This window comes from Arachis hypogaea, chromosome 10 (genome assembly GCF_003086295.3).
Source record: "Arachis hypogaea cultivar Tifrunner chromosome 10, arahy.Tifrunner.gnm2.J5K5, whole genome shotgun sequence".
Classification (NCBI taxonomy): Eukaryota; Viridiplantae; Streptophyta; class Magnoliopsida; order Fabales; family Fabaceae; genus Arachis; species Arachis hypogaea.
In genome coordinates, this window is record NC_092045.1 from 108323837 (window position 1) to 108349645 (window position 25809).

The 25809-nt window shown below is 32.7% G+C and overlaps 1 protein-coding gene and 1 long non-coding RNA gene across 2 annotated transcripts; both read left to right on the forward strand.

Annotated features, from left to right (window-relative positions):
• Positions 1-13743: 13743 nt before the first annotated feature.
• Positions 13744-16887, forward strand: LOC112718350 (uncharacterized). Its single transcript, XR_003160775.2, has 7 exons — positions 13744-14334; positions 14572-15142; positions 15248-15346; positions 15576-15634; positions 15815-15909; positions 16109-16282; positions 16393-16887. It is a non-coding gene; the product is annotated as an uncharacterized lncRNA (long non-coding RNA).
• A 7503-nt stretch (positions 16888-24390) lies between these two features.
• LOC112716391 (mini zinc finger protein 2) lies at positions 24391-24972 on the forward strand. Its single transcript, XM_025768300.3, has one exon. The coding sequence runs from the start codon at positions 24581-24583 to the stop codon at positions 24854-24856; it is 276 nt and encodes a 91-aa protein (XP_025624085.1). The 5' UTR covers positions 24391-24580; the 3' UTR covers positions 24857-24972.
• The last annotated feature ends 837 nt before the right edge of the window (positions 24973-25809 follow it).

Genomic DNA, 25809 nt, shown 5'->3' on the forward strand with positions numbered 1-25809 from the left:
TCTCATGATTCTTTCTGTCTGTCCTATTATCTTTGAACTCCATCTACATATGTCGTTGGTAATCCAATCGCTTATTTACTCAATAGGTGGAAGATGCCACCTAAGAAAAGACGTGGTGGAGCTATTAATGCTCCTGATACTGCTGAATCTAATAGGGCAGTTTCTCCACCACTTGGAGCGCTTTGACAAAGGCCAAGGAGCTAAAGATTAGCTGATAGGCGCGAAGGAGAGAACCCCGTAGTAAGAGAGGCTCAACCAGACTTAGCGGCCGAGTTAAGGGGAATGAATCAAACCCTTAATGCGGTATTACAGGTCCTAACAAATCAAAATAGGGGCGGAGCAGGAATTCCTAGTATGCCAAATCCTCAACCTTATAGAGTTCATCAATTGTTTGGGGATCAAGAGCCGCCAATTGAAAAGTATTTGAAGTTGAATTCGTCCACTTTCAATAGAGATTCATTGGATGAAGATCCACAACAATATCTAAAGGATGCAAAGAAAGCTACTCGAGCTCTCAAGTGCACCAAGGAATGGGTTGTTGAGTTAGTATCCTACAACTTGCGTGGTTCAGCAAGATATTGGTATGAGTCTCTTCTTGAGAGCAAAGAAGCAGCTGGACTTTCTCCTCCTTCTTGGGAAGAGTTCACTGAAGAGTTTCTCGCTCGATTTTATCCAGCTAACAAGCAAGCAGAAGCTGCAATTGCCTTTGAAAGATTAAGGCAAGAGAATATGACAGTGACTGAGTATGCTAAGGAGTTTACTAGACTTTCTAAGAGTGCTCCGTACTTGGTGAATTCAGAAGAGATGAAAGTTCGTCGTTTCGTTCGTGGATTGGAAAAACCTATGTTCACCACTCTTATGCCTGAGGTTGGACGCATGTCTTTTAAGGATGTCCTAAACTCTGCCTATGGAATTGAAGCTGGGATAGTGGAGAGAAATACTTTTAAGGATGTTGGTAAGAAGCCCAAGATGAAGGGACAATTTTCTGGTGGATCTAGTTCAGGAGGATTTCAGTCTCTTCATGGTCAGACTAATCAGCAAGGTTATTCGGGTTATCGAGCTCATCCTCAAACATCTTTCGGTGGGGTTGCTACTTCTGGATCTATTCCCATGAGTGTTTCGAATCCCAGACCTTTTGTTAAGAGCACCTCTCAATCTAGCGGACATGGTTCTAATCAGACAAGACCAACTAAATCTTACTGCCAACAGTGTGGGATCTACCATTCTGGTATATGTTTCAAGGCTACTGGTGCATGTTTTGGTTGTGGTCAATCTGGTCATCTTAGGAGAGATTGTCCAAATCCTAGAGGAGGCTTTGCTTCAGGTATTGCATGTCCTACAACACCAATGACATCATCTTCAGCTATGTCTATTGGAAATTCTTCTGGTCCTAGTGGCAGAAGAGCTGGTGGCAGGGATCAAACTTATAACAGAGGAGGGAGCCAAAGAGGAAAAGGTTAGACACGTGTGTATGCTTTAACATGTCACGATGCTCAAGCTTCTAATGCTGTGGTGGCAGGTACTTTACAAGTTTGTTCTTTAGATGCTCGAGTGTTATTTGATACGGGTTCTCATTATTCATATGTATCTCCACATCTTGCATCTCGTTTTGATAAACAACCTGAACTGTTATCCCATCCATTTCATGTTGGCACTCCACTTGGAGTCTCCACGGTGGTCCGAGTCGTGTTTCGGTTTTGTGTTGTTAGAATTAATATGGTTGAAACCTTAGCTGACTTGATCCTTTTAGAACCAATGGAAGATGTTAATGTCATCTTAGGCATGTATTGGTTAGCAGCTTGTCATGCTGATGTGGGCTGTTACTCCAAAACTGTGAGGTTTGACATACCAGGTATCTCACCTTTTGTTTTTAAGGGTGATGATTGTCCCACTTTAGCTAGCATCATCTCATCTATGAGTGCTATGCAATTAATGGATAAGGGAAACCAAGGATTTCTGGCAGTTGTTAGAGATGTTGATGCCGAAGTTCCTAGTCTTGATTAGGTTCCTATAGTTAGAGAGTTTCCTGACGTGTTTCCTGATGAGCTACCAGGGATGCCACCTGACCGCGAAGTTGAGTTTTCCATAAAATTAGCTCCGGGAGTCCAACCTGTGTCTATTCCTCCCTATCGTATGGCTCCAACTGAGTTACGAAAATTAAAAGTTCAATTGGAAGATATGCTAGAGAAAGGATTCATTCGTCCTAGCACTTCTCCGTGGGGAGCTCCTGTTCTATTCGTAAAGAAGAAGGATGGAATGATGCGACTATGTGTGGATTATTGTCATCTCAATAAGATAACTGTTCGCAACAAGTATCTATTGCTAAGGATTGATGATTTGTTCGATCAACTTCAAGGAGCTACCTATTTCTCAAAAATCGACTTGCGTTCAGGGTACCATCAATTGAAGATAAAAGAGGAAGACAATCCGAAAACTGCTTTTCATACTCGCTATGGGCAGTTGGGCACTATGAATTCTTAGTAATGTCCTTTGGTTTGACAAATGCGCCTGCAGCTTTCATGGACTTAATGAATCGAGTCTTCAAACCTTTCTTAGATCGCTTTGTTATTGTTTTCATCGATGATATCTTGGTGTATTCGAAAAGTGCTACGAAGCATGAGTATCATTTGAGGATTGTGTTACAAACCTTAAGGAATCACAAGCTTTATGCTAAGTTTTCTAAATGTGAGTTTTGGCTTAATCAAGTGACATTTTTGGGGCATGTGGTATCAAAATATGGAATCATGGTGGATCCAAAGAAGGTTGAAGCCGTTCAGAAGTGGCCAAGGCCTACTACGGTGACAGAAATTCGTAGCTTTCTAGGGTTGGCCAGCTACTATCGGCGATTCATTAAGGACTTCTCGAGGATTTTGGCACCATTAACCAAGTTAACTCAGAAGAATGTGAAGTTTCAATGGTCAGAAGGTTGTGAGAAAAGTTTCCAGACACTTAAGGCTTGTCTAACCTCAGCACCAATTCTTGTTTTACCTTCTGGGTCTGGGGGATTCTTAGTCTTTTGCGATGCATCTCGGATAGGACTTGATTGTGTATTAATGCAGCATGGCCGCGTTATTGCCTATGCCTCGCGACAACTCAAGAAGCATGAGCAGAATTATCCAACTCATGACCTGGAAATGGCAGCGGTCGTCTTTGCTTTAAAGATTTGGAGACACTACCTTTATGGTGAGACCTGTGAGATCTATACGGATCACAAAAGTTTGAAGTATATATTCCAACAAAAGGATTTAAATTTAAGGCAACGGAGATGGATGGAGTTGCTAAAAGATTACGATTGTACTATTTTGTATCATCCTGGAAAGGCAAATATTGTAGCAGATGCCTTCAGTAGAAAATCTATGGGTAGCTTGGCCCATATCACTCTTGCAAGAAGACCAATTGTTGAAGAAGTTCATCAATTGGAGGCCGGTGGAATTCAATTTGACCTTGGAGAATCAGGAGTTTTCTTAGCACATGTTCGAGCCCGATCTTCCCTAGTAGAACATATCAAGGCTGCACAACGTGATGACCCAAAACTAAGGAAGCTTATAGAAGATGTTCACAATGGGAGGAACTCAAACTTTTCTCTTGATCAAGATGTTTTGCGTTGTGGTCAACGCTTATGTGTGCCAGATAACCATGAATTGAAGAAAGCTATTTTGGAGGAGGCTCACAATTCTAAGTACACAGTTCATCCGGGCTCCAATAAGATGTACCAAGATTTGAAACAATTGTTTTGGTGGGAAGGCATGAAGAAAGACATAGGAGTTTTTGTTTCTCATTGCTTAACCTGCCAACAGGTTAAAGCTGAACATCAAAGACCTGCTGGATTATTGCAACAAATTGAGATACCTGAATAGAAGTGGAAAAGGATTACGATGGATTTTGTAACAGGTTTACCTCATAGTTTTAAAGGTTTTGATTCAATTTGGGTAATTATGGATAGAATGACGAAATCAGCTCACTTTCTTCCGGTGAAAACAACTTTCAATGCAGCTCGGTATGCTCAACTTTATGTTGATGAGATAGTTAAACTACATGGAATTCCAGTGTCCATTATTTCATATCGCGGGCCCCAGTTTACCTCTCATTTTTGGAAATATTTTTAAAAAGCGTTAGGAACTCGTTTGGATCTTAGTACGGCTTTTCACCCTCAGACCGATGGACAATCAGAGAGGACGATCCAGACATTGGAAGACATGTTAAGGTGTTGTGTTCTAGATTTTGGTGAAAATTGGGACAGCTATCTACCTTTGATCGAGTTCTCTTATAATAATAATTATCAAGCCAGCATTCAAATGGCACCATTTGAGGCTCTTTATGGGAGAAGATGCAGGTCACCTATTGGGTGGTTTGAAGTTGGTGAGGTTAAGCTTTTGGGGCCAAATTTGGTACAAGATGCAGTTGAGAAGGTTCGCATAATAAGAGAACGTTTATTAACAGCTCAGAGTAGGCAGAAGGCTTATGTTGATAACAGAAGGCGTAACTTAGAGTTTTCAGCGGGTGATCAGGTATTTCTTCGAGTGTCGCCTATGAAAGGAGTGATGAGGTTTGGGAAAAGAGGCAAGCTTAATCCTCGTTACGTTGGTCCATTTGAGATATTAGACAGAATAGGTGCAGTTGCTTATCACTTGGCATTGCCGCCTGAGTTGTCTATGATTCATCCAGTCTTTCACGTATCAATGTTGCGCAAATACCTTCCCAACCCATCTCATGTGCTTGCACCACAAGCCATAGAGTTAAAGGAGGATTTATCATTTGAAGAGGAACCAGTGGCTATAGTTGATCGCCAAGTAAAGAAACTACGTTCTAAAGAGATAGCGTCTGTGAAAGTTGTTTGGAAGAATCATTCGGTAGAAGAAGCAACTTGGGAAGTGGAGGACGCTATGCGCGACAAATATCCGTATTTGTTTGAATCTGAAGGTAATTATCACACTTATTGATGAGCGGATAATTTATACGCTTTTTGGCACTGTTTTTAGTATGTTTTTAGTACATTTTAGTTAGTTTTTAGTATGTTTTTATTAGTTTTTATTTAAAATTACCTTTTCTGGGCTTTACTATGAGTTTGTGTATTTTTCTGCGATTTCAGGTAATTTCTGGCTAAAATTGAGGGACCTGAGCAAAAATCTGATTCAGAGGCTAAAAAAGGACTGCAGATGCTGTTGGATTCTGACCTCCCTGCACTCGAAGTGGATTTTTTAGAGCTACAGAAGCTCAATTAGCGCGCTCTCAATTGCGTTGAAAAGTAGACATTCGGGGCTTTCCAGCAATGTATAATAGTCCATACTTTGCTCGAGATTTAATGACCCAAACCGGCGTTGCAAATCAGCTTCAGAATTCCCGGCGCTTAACGCCGGAACTGGCACAAAAATTGGAGTTAAACGCCCAAACTGGCACAAAAGCTGGCGTTTAACTCCAGAAAAAGTCTCTACACATGAAAGCTTCAATTCTCAGCCCAAGCACACACCAAGTAGACCCCGGAAGTGGATTTTTACGTCATTTACTCATTTCTGTATATCCTAGGTTACTAGTTTACTATAAATAGGATATTTTGACATTGTATCTTTACCTCATGACACATTACACGTTTCTTATTGTATCTTCTACAGCATGAGTCTCTAAATCCCATGGTTGGGGGTGAGGAGCTCTGCTGTGTCTTGATGGATTAATGCAATTACTACTGTTTTTCATTCAATCACGCTTGCTTCCATTCTAAGATATCACTTGTTCCTCAACTTGATGAATGTGATGATCCGTGACACTCATCATCATTCTCACCTATGAATGTGTGCCTGACAACCACCTCCGTTCTACCTTAGATTGAGTGGATTTCTCTTGGATCCCTTAATCGGAATCTTCGTGGTATAAGCTAGAATTGATGGCGGCATTCTTGAGAATCCGGAAGGTCTAAACCTTGCTGTGGTATTCTGAGTAGGATTCAAGGATTGAATGACTGTGACGAGCTTCAAACTCTTGAGGGCTGGGCATTAGTGACATACGCAAAAGAATCATTGGATTCTATTCCAACCTGATTGAGAACCGACAGATGATTAGCCGTGCTGTGACAGAGCGCGTTGAACATTTTCAATGAGAGGATGGGAGGTAGCCATTGACAACAGTGAAACCCTACATACAGCTTGCCATGGAAGGAGCCTTGCGTGCATGAAGAAGAAAACAGTGGGAAAGCAGAGGTTCAGAAGATAGAGCATCTCCAAAACCTCAACCTGTTCTCCATTACTGCAAAACAAGTATCTATTTCATGTTCTTTTACTTTTCACAACTAAACCTGAGAATTATTGATATCCTGACTAAGAGTTACAAGATAACCATAGCTTGCTTCAAGCCGACAATCTCCGTGGGATCGACCCTTACTCACGTAAGGTATTACCTGGACGACCCAGTGCACTTGCTGGTTAGTTGTGCGGAATTACAAAAGTGTGATTGTGATTTTGTGCACCACTTATCACCGTATATAAATTCAAAAATTCAGGGACCGAATTTATTAAGAGGGAGAGAATGTAGTAACCCAAAAAAAAAGAGAGGAGTGGCACGTGAAAAGCACGTGACCCACTTTAACTCCCCTTATTTTCGTCAGGAAGGCTCCCGAAGCCCTTCCCCTCCCTTTCTCAATCTCATCTCTTTCCTTCCTCATCCTTTTTATCTTCCCAATCTCTTCCATCATCTTATGTTTTCTTATTTCAATCATTCACTATCATCAATCTCACTTTTCTTCATCACACTTCCTTCTTCTTTTCTACTCTAACTTCATTCATCTAAATTTCATTTAGTACAATCCCAAATCATGGAGTTTCCACATAATGAGTGAAGGAACCATTCAGTCCTTGAGTTTCAATTATTATTGAGACTTCAAGGTAACTATTTGACTCAATAATTAGCCATATCTCTAATTTTTGTCATATCTATACATGTGGATATAGTAAAATCTGAATTAGGGTTATTAGAGTTAGAAAATTAGGGCTTTTGTCAAGGTGAGTAAGATTATGTTAATTGACAATATTAGTAGCTCACAAATATCATTATTGTCATATTTCTAGAGTTGTAGAATTATTGGACATCATTTGGTAGCTCGTTGGCGCGCCCAGATTTGCTTTTGGTTCTTTGAAATCAAGTTGTGAGTGGATATTATATCTATAATTATTTTTAAATATATTATTATCAATATTTTATTGAATCATTAATTTTGGAGTTTGAAAATATTTTATTATTGTGATGTTTGAATATTTGAAATAAATATTGATTTGTGAAACTTACAATTTTATAAAAATACACACGAGATTATATTTATATATTTTATAAAGCATACATGTTTTCTTATTTGACTTAATTAAATTTTAGTATGCATTCTTATATATATTTTTGATTTACTATGAAAATTTAGTAATATGTTTTAATTATTAGAGATTTGTTATAAATGATTTGGTTTGGATTGGTTTGGGAGACTCTGACTAGAAAACCGTAATTAACGGCGGTTATAACATTAACTTAGATACATCTAACTCAGACCTCAGCTAGCAGAGGCGTTGCTAGCCCAACGTGTAGGCCACACGTTGGATCTGTTATACCGTACGGGCACACTAGAGGAAAGGGCTACCCTTAGAGGTGGAGCTGCCCTAGGTGTGTAATATTTGATTTGATTTGACTTCTGGAATGAGAACTCCCATTTCAGTTCATCCACTTAACTACTTATCTATTTGTTTGCATAATTAATTAATATAAATTTCTCATCTCTGATAGGAAATATAATTTTCAAGGTAAACTCTGTATTGTCTCGTGTGGGTTATAGATATAATGTTTGCTCATTGAGTTGCAAAACTCACCCTATTATATTCCCATATTTTTCAGATACAGAAGTCATTCCAGGTTCTATTCCACCTGCCCCTCAGTAGATCTTAGTCATTTTGGTGAGCCCTTCTTCTTTCTAAGGGCTAAGTAATTATGTAATGGGACATTTACTCAATTTAAATTATGTCAATGCTCCATATGTCACAGGCAGGATCCTGCCCTAACCCTATATTCAGTCTTCCCTACTCACTGTATTGTTTGTTGCGCCATCTACTCTCTATTCTCAACCCCAACTCTCTTTCATCTCCACTTTGTTCAAACCCCAAAACTCCCACAGCACGATACGATGTTCTCTCCCACAGCCCCAACTCTCTCCAGTCTCCACTTGATGTTAAAGACTATATCTTATTGTTTTTTTTAGAATGGAAATTGTATTTTAAGATTTTTATGGACTATAATTTGCTATGTTGTATTTGTGGACTTATAATCTTGGATAAGATATACTTGTGTGTTTGTAATAGTATTTTGTAGTTTGTTTTTTATTTTTTTGATATTTTTTACTATAATTTTCATATGAATGTTAAACATAAGGGGATGGAGAATAGGGTCCCGCGGGGAATACAGGGAACGTGAGGAATGGGGATGGGGACAATTATCTCCCCATGGCGGGAATCGGGACGGGGATGGAGATTAATTCTGGGGCCCCCCGCCTCTGCCCCCGCCCCGTCCCATTGACATCCCTACCTCAGGGGTTTTTCTGAAACATTTGAAATTGATCCGATCATCATCAAACTCCCTAATGGTACTTCCACTATGAGTTACATCATGGGAACCATTAAGTTTTCAGAAAGTTTTTATCTTACCAATGCATTGTACATTCCTTCCTTCAATTTTAAACTCATATCAGTGTCGAAGCTAACTGCATCATTGCATTGTAAAATGACTTTTTCTGATATAACCTGTGAAATACAGGACAAACACACAGATAATATGATTGGTATTGCTAACTCTGTTGATGGTCTATACATACTAAATAAGCACAGCATTGCCCCTCTTGGCAAACACCATACTGCACACCATATCACAGCACCCACACAAAGAGCACACATGCACCATTTATGGCATGATAGACTAGGTCATATTCCTAATAATAGACTAGCTGTTATCAAGCAAACTTTCAATTTCATTGATTCTACAATAAATGAAAATCCTTGTGACTCTTGTCAATTAGGAAAACAAAGAAGATTGCCTTTTTCTCAAAGTGATACTGTTTCTGATAATAATTTTGATTTGCTTCACATTGACATTTGGGGACCACTTGCTATTTCATCTATTGATGGCCATAGATATTTTCTCACTATAGTGGATGACAAGTCCAGATTTACTTAGATAAATTTGATGAAGTTTAAGGCTGAAGCAGCATCTTTGGTGCAAAATTTTGTTAAACTTGTCAAAACCAATTTGAAAAATCTGTAAAAATTATTCAGACTGACAATGGTCCTGAATTTTTAATGCCAACCTTTTATGCTTCATTTGGAATTTTGCACCAAAGGTCATGCATTGAGACACCACAGAAAAATGGTGTTGTTGAACGAAAGCATCAACACATTTTGACTGTGGCAAGGGCCATTATGTTCCACGCCCAAATACCTAAGTGTTATTGGAGTTTTGGAGTGATCCACACAGTCTATTTGATAAACCGAATTTTCACACCTCATTTACATGAAAAATCTTTGTTTGAAGTACTGCATAAATCACTTCCCCATATCTCTCACCTTAGAGTATTTGGTTGTTTAGCATATGCAAGTACGATCAAGAATAGCAGAACAAAATTGGACCCTTGTTCAAGAAAATGTGTTCACCTCGGTTTCGGGAAGGGTACCAAAGGTTATGTGCTTCTTGATCTGATTTTAAAAGAAATTTTTGTGTCTCGAGATGTCATATTCTATGAAAATCATTTTCCATATATTGCTTCATCTCAGTTGCCTACTGATTCTCACCAAGAACCAGCTTTTCAACAACATCATATGCCCCACGTCATGCATGATTATGATTTGTTTGACCACCACATAACCGATCTGCACACCTCTGCTTCCAATCCACTCCACACTAGTCAACCTGCACCACACATACACATTGCCACACAGTCCACAGATATTGAATCCTCGATTCCAGCATTGCATGCACAACCCACACATTCGAACATTCAACATCACAATATATCACCATCTTCTCACCCCACACCGAGAAGATTATCACGCATTAGTAAACCACCAGCATACTTAAAAGATTATAAATGCATGAATATTACTAATAATCACAATAGAGAAACTACTTCCAATTAATGACATCACATCTCAAAGTTTTTATCATACAAATCTATTTCACCCATGTATAGTGCATACTCATTAGCTATCTTAAACATTGAGCCTAAATGCTATGAAGATGCCATACTTGAACCTTGTTGGCGAGAGGCCATCCAAGCTGAATTGGATGCTCTGAATGAGAACAAAACCTGGATATTGACTTCCCTTCCGAGTGATAAGAAGGCGATTGGTTGTAAGTGGATCTTTAAGATCAAATATCACCCTGATGGTAGTGTTGAGCGATACAAGGCTCGTCTCGTGGCAAAGGGGTTCACTCAAGTCTCCGAAATTGACTATAAAGACACGTCTAGTCCCGGTATCAAGCTAGGAACACTGCGGGTTATTTTTGGCACTGACTGCTGTCAAGGGATGGCATTTGAATCAAGTTGGCATTAATACCGCCTTTTTACATGGTGAGCTTGATGAGGAAGTGTATATGAAACCCTCCGAAGGTCTTGCGATAGCTCCAGGTCAGGTTTGCAAGCTTGAAAAGTCTCTATATGGGCTTAAACAAGCTAGTAGACAATGGAACTTCAAATTGAAATCTGTTCTGCTAGAGTAAGGATATAATCAGTGTAAATCTGATTACAGCATGTTTACTAAATTCCAAAGTACTGGTTTTATAGTCATTTTGGTTTATGTTGACGATTTAATGTTGGCAGGGGACGACTTGTTTGAAATTGAAAGGGTGAAACAGACTTTGCATGACAGATTTTGGATTAAGGACATTGGTGATCTCAAGTTCTTTCTTGGCTTAGAGGTTGCTAGGTCTTCAAAAGGCATAGCTTTATATCAGCGAAAATATGTTCTAGATCTCTTGCGGGACACAGGTTTTGAGCATTGTAAGCTTGCCTCCACTCCCATGGACTATGGGGCAAAATTGAGCAAGGGTGATGGAAATAGTCTGCCTGATTCCTTCGATTATAGGAAAATTATTGGAAAACTGTTGTATCTCTCAAACACAAGGCTGGATATAAGCTTTGCAATTGGCAAGCTCAGCCAATTCTTGGATTGTCCCACAACTAATCACTTGCAAGCGGCACATAGGATCTTCAGGTACATAAAGAACTCTCCAGCAGCGGGGTTGTTCTTCTCGGCCAATTCCGATCTATCTCTTACTGGATTTTCTGATTCTGACTGGGCTGGATGCCCCGACTCGCGACAATCGATTTCAACCTATTGCTTCTATGTGGGTTCCTCCATTGTCACTTGGAAGAGCAAGAAGCAAGTAATCGTCGCAGCCAGGGACGGATCAACTCTTTAGGGTGTGGGGCAAATGCCCCTACTAAATTTTATTGAGTAGTATATAATAATAATATTTATTTGTCCCCATTAAATTATTAAATTTGACCCCGCAATAATTTTTTATTCAACTTTTGATACTTGATAGCCAATTTAAGAACTTCATATTAGATATCCATTATAATGATCAAGTTTTAAATTTAAATAAGATTGATGTTCTTTCTTAGAAATCGACTCGAAAGAATATTATCTATCCATTTGTATTTTCTTTTAAAATTAACTTTAGTTTTTCTCATAACAACTACACTAATTAAATGAACCTTTTCAACTATGAATAATATAATCAAGAACTAATTGTATGAAAATTGAGTTTTAAATGATTGTTTAACGACATATACAAAAAAAGACATTTTAATTATATTGTTAAGGTTTTAAAATATGAAATATAAAAAATTAAATTTAAATTATATATTATTATTTAAATTACTATTTTAGTATTTTAATTTGTAATTAGATATTTTGAAACCTAATCATATTTTACAATAACAAAATATAATTATAACAACAATTATGCTACGCATACATAAAATAATCACTTGTACAGAATAAATCTTAAAATACAAATTTTAAAATACAAAATACACATTAAAAATAAGTTAAATGATATATGTATTTATATACAAATTTATAGTAAATAATTTGATAGCTAATTTTTTTACGTAAACGTAATATTTTTATTATAAAAATTATTATCATGTTATATATATTTCGCCCCACTATCAAAATTTTCATAATCCGTCACTGATCGCAGCTTCTTCCTTTGAGGCAGAGTATCAGACTCTTACATTGGCCACTAGAGAAGCTCAATAGCTTAGTTATGTGTTGAAAGACTTAGGAGCATTTCTTGGTAAACCTGTAAATTTGTACTATGATAGTAAATCTGCCATTTATATTGCTACTAACACAATATTTCACGAGCATACAAAGCATATTAAGACTAATTGTCACATTATGAGGGATAAATTGCAAGAGGGTTTAATTCATCTTTTACCAATTTCTACACATAAACAAATCGCAAACATCATGACTAAGCTTCTGGCACTAGGACCGTTCAGCACATTGTGTAGCAAGCTTAGATTGTTGGACATTTTTATGCCTAACCCTCCCAACTTGAGAGAAGATATTACCTAATAGATATAACATAGTGCTGTTAATTGTATTATAATGAGTTAATCCTTGCTAACAAAAAATGATCTATACGACTTCGCATTGCCAGTTGACACATCCCGCACGCTATATATATATATTAATGTATGTATGCAGTTGGTTGCTATAAACAATTTTTGAGGACAAATAATAATAAAAGTTAACATTTTTTACTTATTCTCTTCATTGGTTGCTATAAACAATTTTTGAGGGCAAGTCATAATAAAAGTTAACATTTTTTACTTATTTTTTTCATTGGCTGTGAGTCTAAACTTGCTCACCTCTTTCCTCTCGCACCTTCAACTCATTTTTTTTTTTGAAAGTTAGTTTTATTATTCAACCCAATAATTTTGATATCATCTTAAATAGCTTAACTCAATGCTCCCACTACTTGTTAATATAATTCGTTTTGGCATTCTGAACACCCAGTTTTATTTTTTATAGTAAGGATGATAATAAATAAAACATTTTATATTGAGTATTCGTAATCACATTTTTACAAGACATATTTTATTTTTCTCTCAAATCGATGTGAAACTTCACAATCAATAAAATTTTTTACTAAACTTAAATGATTATACATGCATTTGGCTAAAACTAAAGATAAAATGGCAATTATTTAAAAAATATTAGTGTGACTAATTTAGCCACCAATAATCATAATCATAACTTCACAAGGATAAATTTAATTAGTTTAGCGTAATATAATGTCCCACTTAAGACTCTAAAATTAGCTTAATTACTACTAGAAAATTAGTTATTACAGACGGATATTTCTGATGAATTTTATCCCACAGAAATACAGACAGAATTTTAGAGGAATTTTTTGTCGGAAAACAAAAAAAATGAATTAGCATAAATTACAGACGGAAAAGAGAATCCGTCGATAATTCTGTCGGAAAAATTAACTTTTTTTTTATAGAAAATAGTTACAGACAAAAAATCCGTCTGTAATTAAATGAACAAAAAATTACGTTTTATTAAATTATTACAGACAGATTTTTCGTCTGTAATTTAAAATTTTCCGTCAAAAAATATATTGAAATTAGGGTTGTCACCCATAGTTCCTCTATTCAGTCACGATCCTTCTACTTCTCCACACTCATCTCCTCCAAATGCTCCGTCAGTGGCGCCTCTCAGCCTTGCACCGCCGTCGCACCGAAGCTCCGTCACACTCCTTCCCGGATCTTCTCCCTGTGTTGCTCGCGTCTCTCCTTTCAAACCCTAACCTGCAATCTGCTAATTTAGCCAAAGTTTGGAGGTTAGATTTTCAATTTCATGCAATTAATTTCTCTTATTCCAATAGATCTTCTCTGTCACACTCTCTTCGTTCCTTCTCCTCCTCCGCCGCCGCCTCTGCTGCCATTGTTCGGTCGTTCGCCCACTACCTCGCACCACAACAACCACCACTAGAACCACACGTTTCTGGATTCCAATACCTTCTTTGGAAGCTGGCAGCCTCCGTAGGACCCGAAGGAGGCTGAGGCGAAGCTGGCGATGCTCCGAAGTGGCTACACGAAGCAGGTGAAGGAGGTTCGCAATCTGTACATCCACGAAATGGAGCTGCTTCAGATCGAGAAGGAGCTCAAGGACGAAGCTTGCAGAGAATCCCTTAGAGTTGCCAATGAGGAGCGCAAGAAGCTCAAGGCCGAAGCTGCGCAGATTAGGGCTCCGAAGCGAATTAAAGATCGCACAACAAGAATTCAGAGAAACACTCGTGCGTTTTTCTTTTTCTTCTTCCTTTCCCTCTATGAATTTCGCTGTGCACACCAAGTGTTCGATGGTTTGCTTATTTGTTGGTTTGAGCTAACATGCACATCAAATGTTTGTTAATTAGTCTCACTGGATAATAAGATAGATATATGCACATCAAATGTTTGCACTAAATGCCTGTGATTCGATAATTTTTTTTCGTTGTTTCATTTGCACTTTCTGATAAAGAAGTTGTTTGCAGCTATTTGATGGTCACAATGGAACTGCTGCTGCTATTTATGCCAAGGAGAATCTTCTAAACAACATTTTAAGTGCAATTCCTTCAGATCTTAATAGAGATGAGTGGATAGCAGCATTGCCCAGGGCTTTGGTTGTAGGATTTGTGAAAACTGACAAAGATTTTCAACAGAAAACTAATTATTTCTCTTGTAGTATTTGTTCCAGCCTTTACTAATTATTTAGTTGTGTGGCAAATTGAAGTACTTCTGGAATATTCTGAGTATTGCCAAATGCGCTTGCACATGCCCAATTCCAGAAGTTAGCAAATTAAAGAATAAAATGGTAATATTTATCTAAATCCTGTTGGTGGATTGCAAGTTGCACTTCCTGTTACTTAAGCCATAATGACTGAGATTATTATTATCCAAATAACAGAATTTCTATGGTGGTGTATATTAAGGAAGCATATGATTCATTATTATTTAGTTTGGTACTCATAATGTTTCAGGTATATTGACTATCTGTTTTTGGGAGATTATGTTGATAGAGGACAGCACAGCTTGGAAACCATTACCTTGCTGCTTGCACTTAAGGTAAGCTACTTCAATTATATTAATGTGTATATGTAGTTGTATTTTAATTATTATTTTTGTTTTTATCTTTATAACCGATCACGTACTACCCTTGTGATTCTGCAGATTGAGTATCCTGAGAATGTTCACCTGATACGTGGTAACCATGAAGCTGCTGACATAAATGCACTATTTGGTTTTCGTATTGACTGCATTGAAAGGATGGTACGGATGGAATGTGCATATAGTCGTTAATTGGATTTAACTCTAAATTCTATTATTCTACAACTAACTAGTGTTCCTATAGGGGGAAAATGATGGAATGTGCATATAGTCATTAATTGGATTTTCTATTTTTTTGTTTATTAATTGGTTTATTATGCAGTTAAATCTAAAAAGGTTAATTGGTTCATTTGTGTAGCTAAGTTTTGTTCTTTTTTTTTTGTTTATGCAGAACAAAAGCATTGCTGAGTGTGGTTCTTTAGTTGTAAGCACTCCAAATCATTGAAAAAGGTAATTCATGGATTGCATATTTTTTCATTTGAAAATCATACTAGAACAATATAATTTAATATGAGAAGCTGTTAATGCTCTAGCTTGATTTATATTTATAAGAAATTATGAACTGATTGATTGAATACCTTATCTGCTTTTGCTTTGCTGCTGCTACCTGACTCTGTGTTCCAATCTTAGCCTCAGGTGCCTTCTTCCTATATTTGTAGAACTTCTCTCAAGAGCTTCAAAAGCTTGAGGAGTATCGCATGAACCAGAAATCCATTGATTCAATGGTACCTATATATACAACTCTCTTATTAATGCTTTTACTTTCTTTAATTTTTGTTGTCACATCACATGGTATTCTTGATCTTCTTCTTTACATTATTCATTTTCATTGGTCATTGCATTTCTTGCAATTTCTATTGTTAGGAATTAGGAATGGACATTAGAAACCTTGCTTACTTCACTTTTTGTCTGCACATTATTCAGTTGAATGGAACTTATAGGGTGATTACATCAAAGGCCAAGTAATAGGGTATCTGGATCAGTTTGGCACTTCACTTCCTGTTAAGGTGATCAGAAATTGCAACAGAGATTACAACAAGTGTAGCAAGTAGCAAAACCTTTTACACTGATTCCAATGGACGCGATTTCATCGAAAGGGTATGCCTAATAGGTTGATCAGTTGATTTAGAGTTCTCAATATGAATGCCTAGGCAAATGTATTATATTATGGTATTCCTGATTTGTTGCTAAAACGGTGCATTTTACAGATTCGAGACTATAAAAAAGACTGGAAATTGCAAGTAAATCAACTTGTTGCTGGAAATTATTACCCTGTATGTTGTTCTGTTGAATCAAGTCTGTTGCAATTATGCTAATTCCAATACACATGAATGATTATTGAAATCTAGTTTTTTTGTTTCATATCAACCTTGGGATTTACCTGAAAGATAAAAGTAAAGAGCTCTTTATATTGGTAGATAGGTCTGTGGGGGGATCCAGCATCAAAGATCGGCAATTAGAACTAATTGTTAAATTCCTCTGAAGTGAGTTGCCCCATTTCTACTAGTGCATTGTATAGCTTATTGGCTGATTGAAAATAGCTTAATTGTTCTTAGTTGGGATCTATGGAAATCATTACTCCTTGCCTTGTATATTAGAATTGTTCCTAGTCCTAGTCCTAGAAATTGATTTTGCAACTTCTAAAAATTTTTGTTGGAAGTCCATGAATTAAAATATAGAGAAGGCCAAATTTTTATTTTCAACTTTTGAATTGAGAACTAATTTACTAGTTTCATTTCATGGCAAATTAGTTCATTCATATGGTCCCTTTAAGCTGCTGGAAGCACCCCACAACTGATGGCAAGAAGCATGAGCACCTGAAATTGCTTCTGTGCAGATTGAATGGAGCGTCAGTGTGACTCATTAAGGAATGTTGATTCTGCTCGTATTTCAAATCCCCAGCACCTTTTACTGCTGATATCAGGCAAGAAGTGTAGCCCTTTTCCAATTGCATTAAGAGATATAAAGCAACACGACATTACTCAAAGCATGCGCGGGATACTAGTTGATTGGCTTGTAGAGATTTGCATAATGTAATTTTTCTCAAATAATACAATGTTATGAATTATAGCTGATAAATTTAGTACGGTTGAACAATACACTGAGGATTATAGTTGATGTATTAATACACTTCGTTTATGTTTTGATAATACGATGAATTTTATTTTTTGAAATATTATAAATATTCGAATACAAATTAGATAAAAGTTTGTATTAAATTTATATTTATTTTGTATGAAAACAAGTTTATTTTACAATTAGAAAAATAAAAAAATTCTATTTTACCTTACAGACGGATTTACAGACGAATTTTCTGTCTGTAATCAGAACGTGGAATGATTTTCCAAAGTTCAAATTACAGACGAAAAATCTGTCAGAAAATCCATCTGTAATTACAGATGGAAAATCCATCTGAAAATTCGTCTGTAATTACAGACGGAAAATCTGTCGGAAAATCCGTCTGTAATTACAGACGGAAAATCCGTCGGAAAGTTTGTCGTCTTTGGGAAATGGATAGAAAATTTACAGAGAAAAAATCCGTTGGTAACTTGTAAAAATCTGTCTGTAATTTTTCGACGGAAAAAATCCGTCGGTAATAATTTCTGACGAGACTTTTACAGAGAGACAAAATCCGTCGGTAATTTCGTCGGTAACCAAAAATCCGTCTATATTAAAGACTAAATTTGTCTATAAATCTGTCCATATTAATCAATTTTCTAGTCGTGAATGTTCCATTTAAAGGCATTGAAAAAGAGAGTGTACTTCAAATCTTCAATAAACCTATATGTTTATATGCATTAATTAGGTGGCTGCAATTAGCTCTTGTAGACTACCTAATGATGACAATTCCGAAGTCATATGTACTGTAAAGGATGGTTACTTTAGAATATTTCATAATTATCACTACAACTTTGTCCCCTTGTTTTTCAAAGGTTAAATTGATTACTTTCCATAAATAAACGCTACAACATAATTGAACTATATAAAAATGTTAATGAACTCTCTCGTAACCATAATGGAAGGAGTAATTGATTCTAGGAGTGAGAGCATAAAGCAGATATGAATAGTTTAAGAATAATACTGTCCGTCTAAACCTTTTTGTTAAATAAATTTAATTAAATTAATCTAATTTAATAAAAATTAGTTATGACTAATATTATTTTAAATTTTATTATTTAATTTAGTTGGATTTAATTAATAAAAATATCTAAATCAAAATCAGAGCTACAAATTTTTTTAAAAGGGACCAACATAAAATATAAGTTCAAAAGAGAGGGAAAAAATTAAATAGAGACGAAACTGACAAATTAAAGACTTAGTATGTACACATTATTAATTTAGGAGGCCATTTTTCTTTCCCATTAAAATTAACGTAGCTGCGTCACTTTCTAGATGTGTAGCATAATTCAGAATTTAACAAAAATATTTTATAACAAAAAATATTAATAAAAAATTATCAAAATTTATTATTTTTTATTTTATTTAATACATCCTTTAATATATAAATACTAAATATATAAAATAAATTTAAACTGTTTGAGCTAATAATTTTTTGTCTCTATAATATTAAAAATAATTTAAATACTAAAAATTTATCAATACATATTTGTATATATATATATATATATATATATATATATATATATATATATATATATATATAGTGGCGGAGCTTCAAAGAAATTTTTGGAGGGACCAAAAAATTTAATAAAAATAATTAAAAAATTATATAATAGTATTTATATTAAAAAAATTTGTAAATATAATTAGTTTTAAATTTGTTATTAATACGTGCAATTATATATAGTTAAGGTTAACTAAAAAATTAAAGCTGATTTTGGTTAATTAAAAATTTGGCTTAAGTTAATAAATCAAACTGATTTTAAATGATAAAATTAGTTATTAATTGGTTATAAAATTAATAAATTAGTTTTAAAAAATAATAGGTTTTTTTACAAAAAAAAAACTATTTTTTGCATATAAAAAATATTTTAATCTAAAAACTGATTTTTTTTTTAAAAAAAACTATTTTTTAATTATACAAATAAATTATAATTTATAAGTTAATTTTTAACATTCTAAAAAATTTATTTTTAAAGCATCTATTTTTCAAAAGTCTCAAAACTAGTTATTTTTATTGTTATTTCTATTACAATCAAATAATATATTGCACCAAAATAAAATTTTAACTTTCTAATAAAATAAAATATCAAAATCTAATTAATATATATAGTGCTAATACTACAATGACATATAGTTTGCAATGTTGATTTAAAGAATAAAATAATGACTATTTATTAGCATGTGGCATACTACTAGTTATACTACAGTTTTTATAGTGTTCTAAAAATAAAATAATATATAAAAATGTATGGGACTATCAACCGAGTATCACATAAGAATAAAAAGTAAAGTGAATGATAAACATAAATGTTAAACACAGATACATAAGATGGAAATATGTGAACTTAACTATCTGAGCTAACTTTATTTTATGTGAGAAAGAAATACTAATTTTTTTATAAAATTTTTGGGGGCCATGACCCCTTTGCCTTAATAAAGCTCCGTCATTATATATATATATATATATATATATATATATATATATATATATATATATATATATATATATATATATATAATAAAATTAAAAAGACAATAAAAAAATTAGTCTAAATTTATGTTATTTAGTATTTATTAATTTTAATAATAATTAATAAATATTAAATAAAATAAATTTAAATTATTTTTTATTACCAAATATTATTATTATACATATTTTTCTATGAAAATAATTTATCACAATAGAATCAATTTTTTCACACAAAATAATCAAAACTTTGCACTAGTAGAGTAATCCAACTTTTCCAAAATATAATAGTCAAAATTTTTATAAATTATTTAAAAGACCCATAAATCTTAAGATCCCTTCCACACGAGATTTTATTTTTGGTTTAGAAAGTAGAATGTGCACATAAGTATACCTACTGTATCTTATATTATTTTTTTATTATTAGAGCATCAACGAAATTTATTATTTTTTTATTAATATTTAAAAATATAAGAATTTTATTAGATTATTAAACTAAAAAAATTAGGTTGATGATTAAAAATAATAATAAAAAATAATAAATTTTGATAATTTTTTAATATTTTTTATTTTTTTAATTATTATTTAATAATTTTAACTATTAATTTTATATAAAAATAATTACATGTAAATTTTTTATTTAAAAGATATTATTTTTTAAAAAACTTAAGTAAGTATTTTTTATCTTAGCAGTAATAAATTGAGAAACTCGTACAGTTTAGAGGCACGTCGGTGTTTAAACTTTAACTAAAGAAAAAAAAATATTTCGTATCTTTTTCATTATACTATATTTATTAGATACCTACTTTCTTTTTTTCAAAGGTCAACGAAGAAAGTATTGAATAAATTTTCAATTTTCTCTGAAATTATAAGCATGCTGTATTTTAGCGTTAAAATTTTTAAAATTATAATTTAGTTCTTACTACAGTAATATTCTGTAAGCTATTTTAATATTATTGATCAACTTTTACTATTTGTTGGTACTTGATATATCTTGTTAAGGGATATATCAACCAATACATGCCAGCCACATGGCATGCAATGTTAAATACTGAAAATAACCTACAAAATATAATAATTTATCATCAAAAAGATACTTTTTGAGATTTTCGGAATATGACGCGTCAAGAATAATTGACTAACGCTTAGTCTTAAAGACAAAAGACCTACGAAAAATAATAACAGGAAAGATTCATAGTATTGAGACAAAATAGCTGAGAGTGAGGGGCCTAATTCAATTCAGAAACTAGTTTATAGAATAAGAGATAAAATATTTTATATTATAAATTATTTTAAATTTTATTTTTAATAAATATAAGACATATAATACACTTTCTTTTTTTTACATTCAGTAATGATCATCTAGAACGTAGAGATATTTGTAGGTAGATAGTTTAATAACATTAGCTAGGCTATTCGGATATATTATGTTTAGAGACATTAAATTCATATATTTTTTATTTTTTTTATTATTTTTTTTAATTTTTATAATTATATTTTTTATTATTATATTTTTTATTTTTTTATAAAAAATTTTATAATTTATTTTATTTTTTTCTGTTTGATATTATATTAGAACTAAAATTAAACGGGTCTAATTTAATTTTAAAAAAATAACTTATAAAATAAAAGATATTTCATATTTATAAATTATTTAGAGATTTTATGTTTGGTAGATGTGAGATTTATAATAACGAAAAAAATATATAATCTTTTATTTCATTGAATATGGAGTGAACAAAATGAACCTGATTATACAAGACTCAAAAATGTAATTTTCTTAGATATTAAATTGGAATCTTTTAAAATTTTGAAGACTAAAATGAGGCATGCACGCTTCCAATTTAATTAAAATGAAACATTTGCTCTCACATAATGTCTCTCTTGAAAAATGTATGAAGCTTTTGGCAATTGAAACACCACTTTTATGTATGAAGTAGTAATTAGAAAATAAGATTTATATAAATTAAAGAAGACAACTCGGCAAGAGTGGATTTATTATTCATGAAACGATGATGGATCCTACAACACAGAAAGCAACATGTACATGCAAACAACAAATTAATTAAAGGAATCATTCTGAATTTTTGGTCGTACAGGGTTTGGCAAAGCTTACCTATCATCTTCACGTTTTTAGGTGAAGATATATAGCACTTCTGGACAAATCTTATTGCCATCGTATCAATGCACCCCACAAAAAATATTAAATTCGGATACCATCGGATATACAGATTAGGCCGATTCAAATTCAATCTATATACACTCCTAAATAATAATAATAATAATAATAATAATAATAATAATAATAATAATAATAATAATAATGATACGACATAATTTGTTTTAGTATAATAAAATTTTAAATTGTTTAATATTTAATTTGCTATGTTAAATTATTGCATGGCAAATTTAATATTGACATAAGGTAGGGAAAAAAAAGACATAAGGTATTTTTCACATGAGGATTTTAGTTTGCCATGTTAGTAGTTAACTTACTACATCATCTTTGAATGAGAATTTTGACTGCCAAGACCAAAATATATCAGTTTTAACTTTTTGAGTAACTACTTAATCTAATATCTTTTTATTTTTACTAATGACTATTATGTGATTCTCAACTATTATTCTGAAAATCGGACCGAATCGAATACCAAATTAGTTCGGTTTAAGATAAAAATTAATTAGCAATAAATCTGTTAAAATAATCAAGCAACCGGTTAAATCGATATAATTTTTTAACAGTTAATTGATATAGAATAATAAAATTTAAAAATTTAAAAATTATATATTATATATATATAAATATATTATTTTATTATATTTGATTTAATTTCGATTAAATATTTAAATTTTTAATTATATCAATTTGATCTCTAGTTCAATTTTTAGAACTTTGATATTCAACTACAAACAAATGATAAAGTGACCATTAGAAATTTAATTCAAGAGACAGAACAATCTATTTTAATGCAACCGTTTTGAGGGATTGAATATAAAAATGTATTCATACAATACATGTATTTTATAAAAATTAAAATTTATTTAATAATAAAAAATTATTACCATTTTACTATGAAAGCTATTAGGGGCCACACTGTGTAAGGCTTAAATCTGGCTTAGCTGGTCATCTCAAAATTAAAACCAATCTTTATTTATTTTATTTATTGCTAGCTAAACCCGTCATTAATTATTTTTAGGTGAAAAAATATGAAAAGCTTTCTTCCCAATTTAAGCCCATCACTGATTAATTATTATTGAGCTTTCCCTTGTATTTGAGGGAATCATTTTTGGATTTATTTGATGATTTCAATTGATACCTTATTATGAACAGTGAATTAGGTGAATAGGATGGAAATTTTGTAATTATAGTAAATTGTACACTGGCGTTTTATATTACTGATTGCGCTCAGTACCCTTTTATTTAAACTTTTATTTGTTTATTTTTGCTTTTCTAGTTAATTTATTAAATTTCAACTCAATGCCATTGTCTCACCAAATTCATCAACTTGGTTCATCACGGGGTGAAATTACTCTAAGCTAATACCTACTTTAATTTATTAGTAAAATTCTCACTTATACCTACTTTAAGTACAATTAATGCTGATTTTTTTTTTCAATCAAAATTATGTGTAGACTAAAAATTAATTATTTATATAAAATATATATTAAAAATATATAAAATAATATATATATATGTAAATATATAATATTTAATTTTTAGTATACACATAATATTTTTAATTTCACATATTATTATATACTGCACCCAAATTAAGAATTTAATTTTTATATACCAAAAGAGTAAAAGGTAAAAAATTATTACTGATATGTAATTATGTATAACTGTCAAGTCTACTATCTTAATAAAGAAATTACCTTTTGCCTATGTACAACACTTGATTGAATGTTAACGAAAAATTAAACGGTTGCCATTAATCCGTAGAAATAAAGTCAAGTTCACCCATGTTATTATTTTCCATAACTTTTTTTTATTAATTTTTCACGTTATCTCCTAACCTAATAGATTAAAGAATTAATTCGTTGTGGATATAAATTTTAAGTAAAAATTTATTGTTTGTCAATAAATTATCGCATACATAAAATATAATTTCAATTTTTAATATATACTTTTTTAAATAGACGTTTGAACTGATCATTCGTCCAACTCAAGGTAATTTATTTTCGATAATTATTTAAAAAATTATTCACTAATTTGTTGAAGATTTAGACAATATATAATTAAGTAAAAAAATTCTACTTATCCTTTAAAATTTAGACTGTAGTTAACTTTTTTAAGAATTTATTATTATTTAATTAATTTAAATATCCACTTTCACATATTAGTTGTTCAAAAAATCAGAAAAGTTACAATGTAAATATATCATAATTTAACTAATTTCCTCAATTATTCTTTGATTCCAAATTTAATTCCAAGATTTAATTTCTCAGTTAATACAAGACCCCAATAATATTCAAAGAATTACTGCATTACATGATTGAATTGTACATACACACTAAATATTTCTCTTTTTCTTTTTTTTTCTTTTTTTTTTTTTGAAATAGTGGTTATGAGCTGTGTCCACTAATACATGATTGTATTCATAAGTGTTTTATTTATAAATACACATTCTAGGGTTAGGGCTCTCTCTCACTTTTTCTTTCTCTCTCTTTACCAGATTTCTTTCTATATATGCCTCTACTTGATTTTCAATTCACCAAACTCACACAAAACACTAACAAATTAAAATTCTCAACAATTTTCTCCTCCTTCTTTTTCCTTCTTCGTCTCCAAATAGTTCTATAGAATGAGGAAGCGCCAAGTAGTTTTGAGAAGAGAGGAGCCAACAAGGAGTGTTAGGACCGTGAAATATGGCGAGTGCCAGAAGAACCACGCCGCGAGCGTAGGCGGCTACGCGGTCGATGGCTGCAGGGAGTTCATGGCAAGCGGCGAGGAGGGGACAGGGGCTGCCCTCGCCTGCGCCGCTTGCGGCTGCCATAGAAGCTTCCACAAGAGAGAGGTTGAGACTGAAGTAGTGTGTGAGTGTTCTTCACCACCACCCTCTAATAATGGAACTACTTAGAAAGACACCACTTTTAAAAAATTGTAATGCCTCTTTTTTTTTTAAAGAAAAAAAAAAGAAATGGTTGTAAAATATTCTGTGGACTTGCTTAATTATTTTATTTTCCTTGGTGTTAAGATTTGGGATTTTAACATTCATTATTTCACTCTATTAATATTGGTATTATTCTAGCTAGAGTAGTATGTTCTTAATTTTATGTGTGTAAAGTGTTAAAGCAATTAGGAAGTTGTATTTTCTTAATTTTAATTAATATTTTTTTTGTCATATATAATTATGTGTGAGCCATGTTATTAAGGATTATTTGCTTGTTGTTGATAAACTACTAGTCAACAAATTAAAGTGAATAATTTTTTTATTTATTTTCTTTCTTTAATTTCTATTTCCTTTTTGGTGTGATGATATTTTTGATATCCAATCAAGATCGTAGAAAATATCCAAAATAATTTGAACCCTTCACGCTAAACCAAACCCCCCTACTTTGTTTAGCCCTCTCTTTCCAATTTTTTTTTCTTTTTTCTATTTTGGTAATGAGCCGTTTCTGAATTAAATTTTCTCCTATATAATAGATGATGACCAAGACAATAATAATGTTTCTTTAATATATTCTTTGTCAATTTTTTTCTACCATATTATGCATGCTAGTAAGTTTCCCTAGTGTGCAACAACCATGTGTCGTTTATAACAAATGGAAATAAAATATGATGTATAAATTAAAATTCACAATCATCCTAGAAATTAATTAACCACCATTATTATTTCCTCTTCTCTTTATTTTTTGTTTCATATGCTTAAAGCTAAGGCATTATTATAACTAGTTTTGGCAACTTCTTTCAACTAACAATCACTAAACCTAAAAATGAAATCCACTAATTAATGTCGTTTGAGATCACTTTGAACACATTTATAACGGTCCACATGTCTAATCATGTTGGTTGTTGAAATAAAGAACTTTC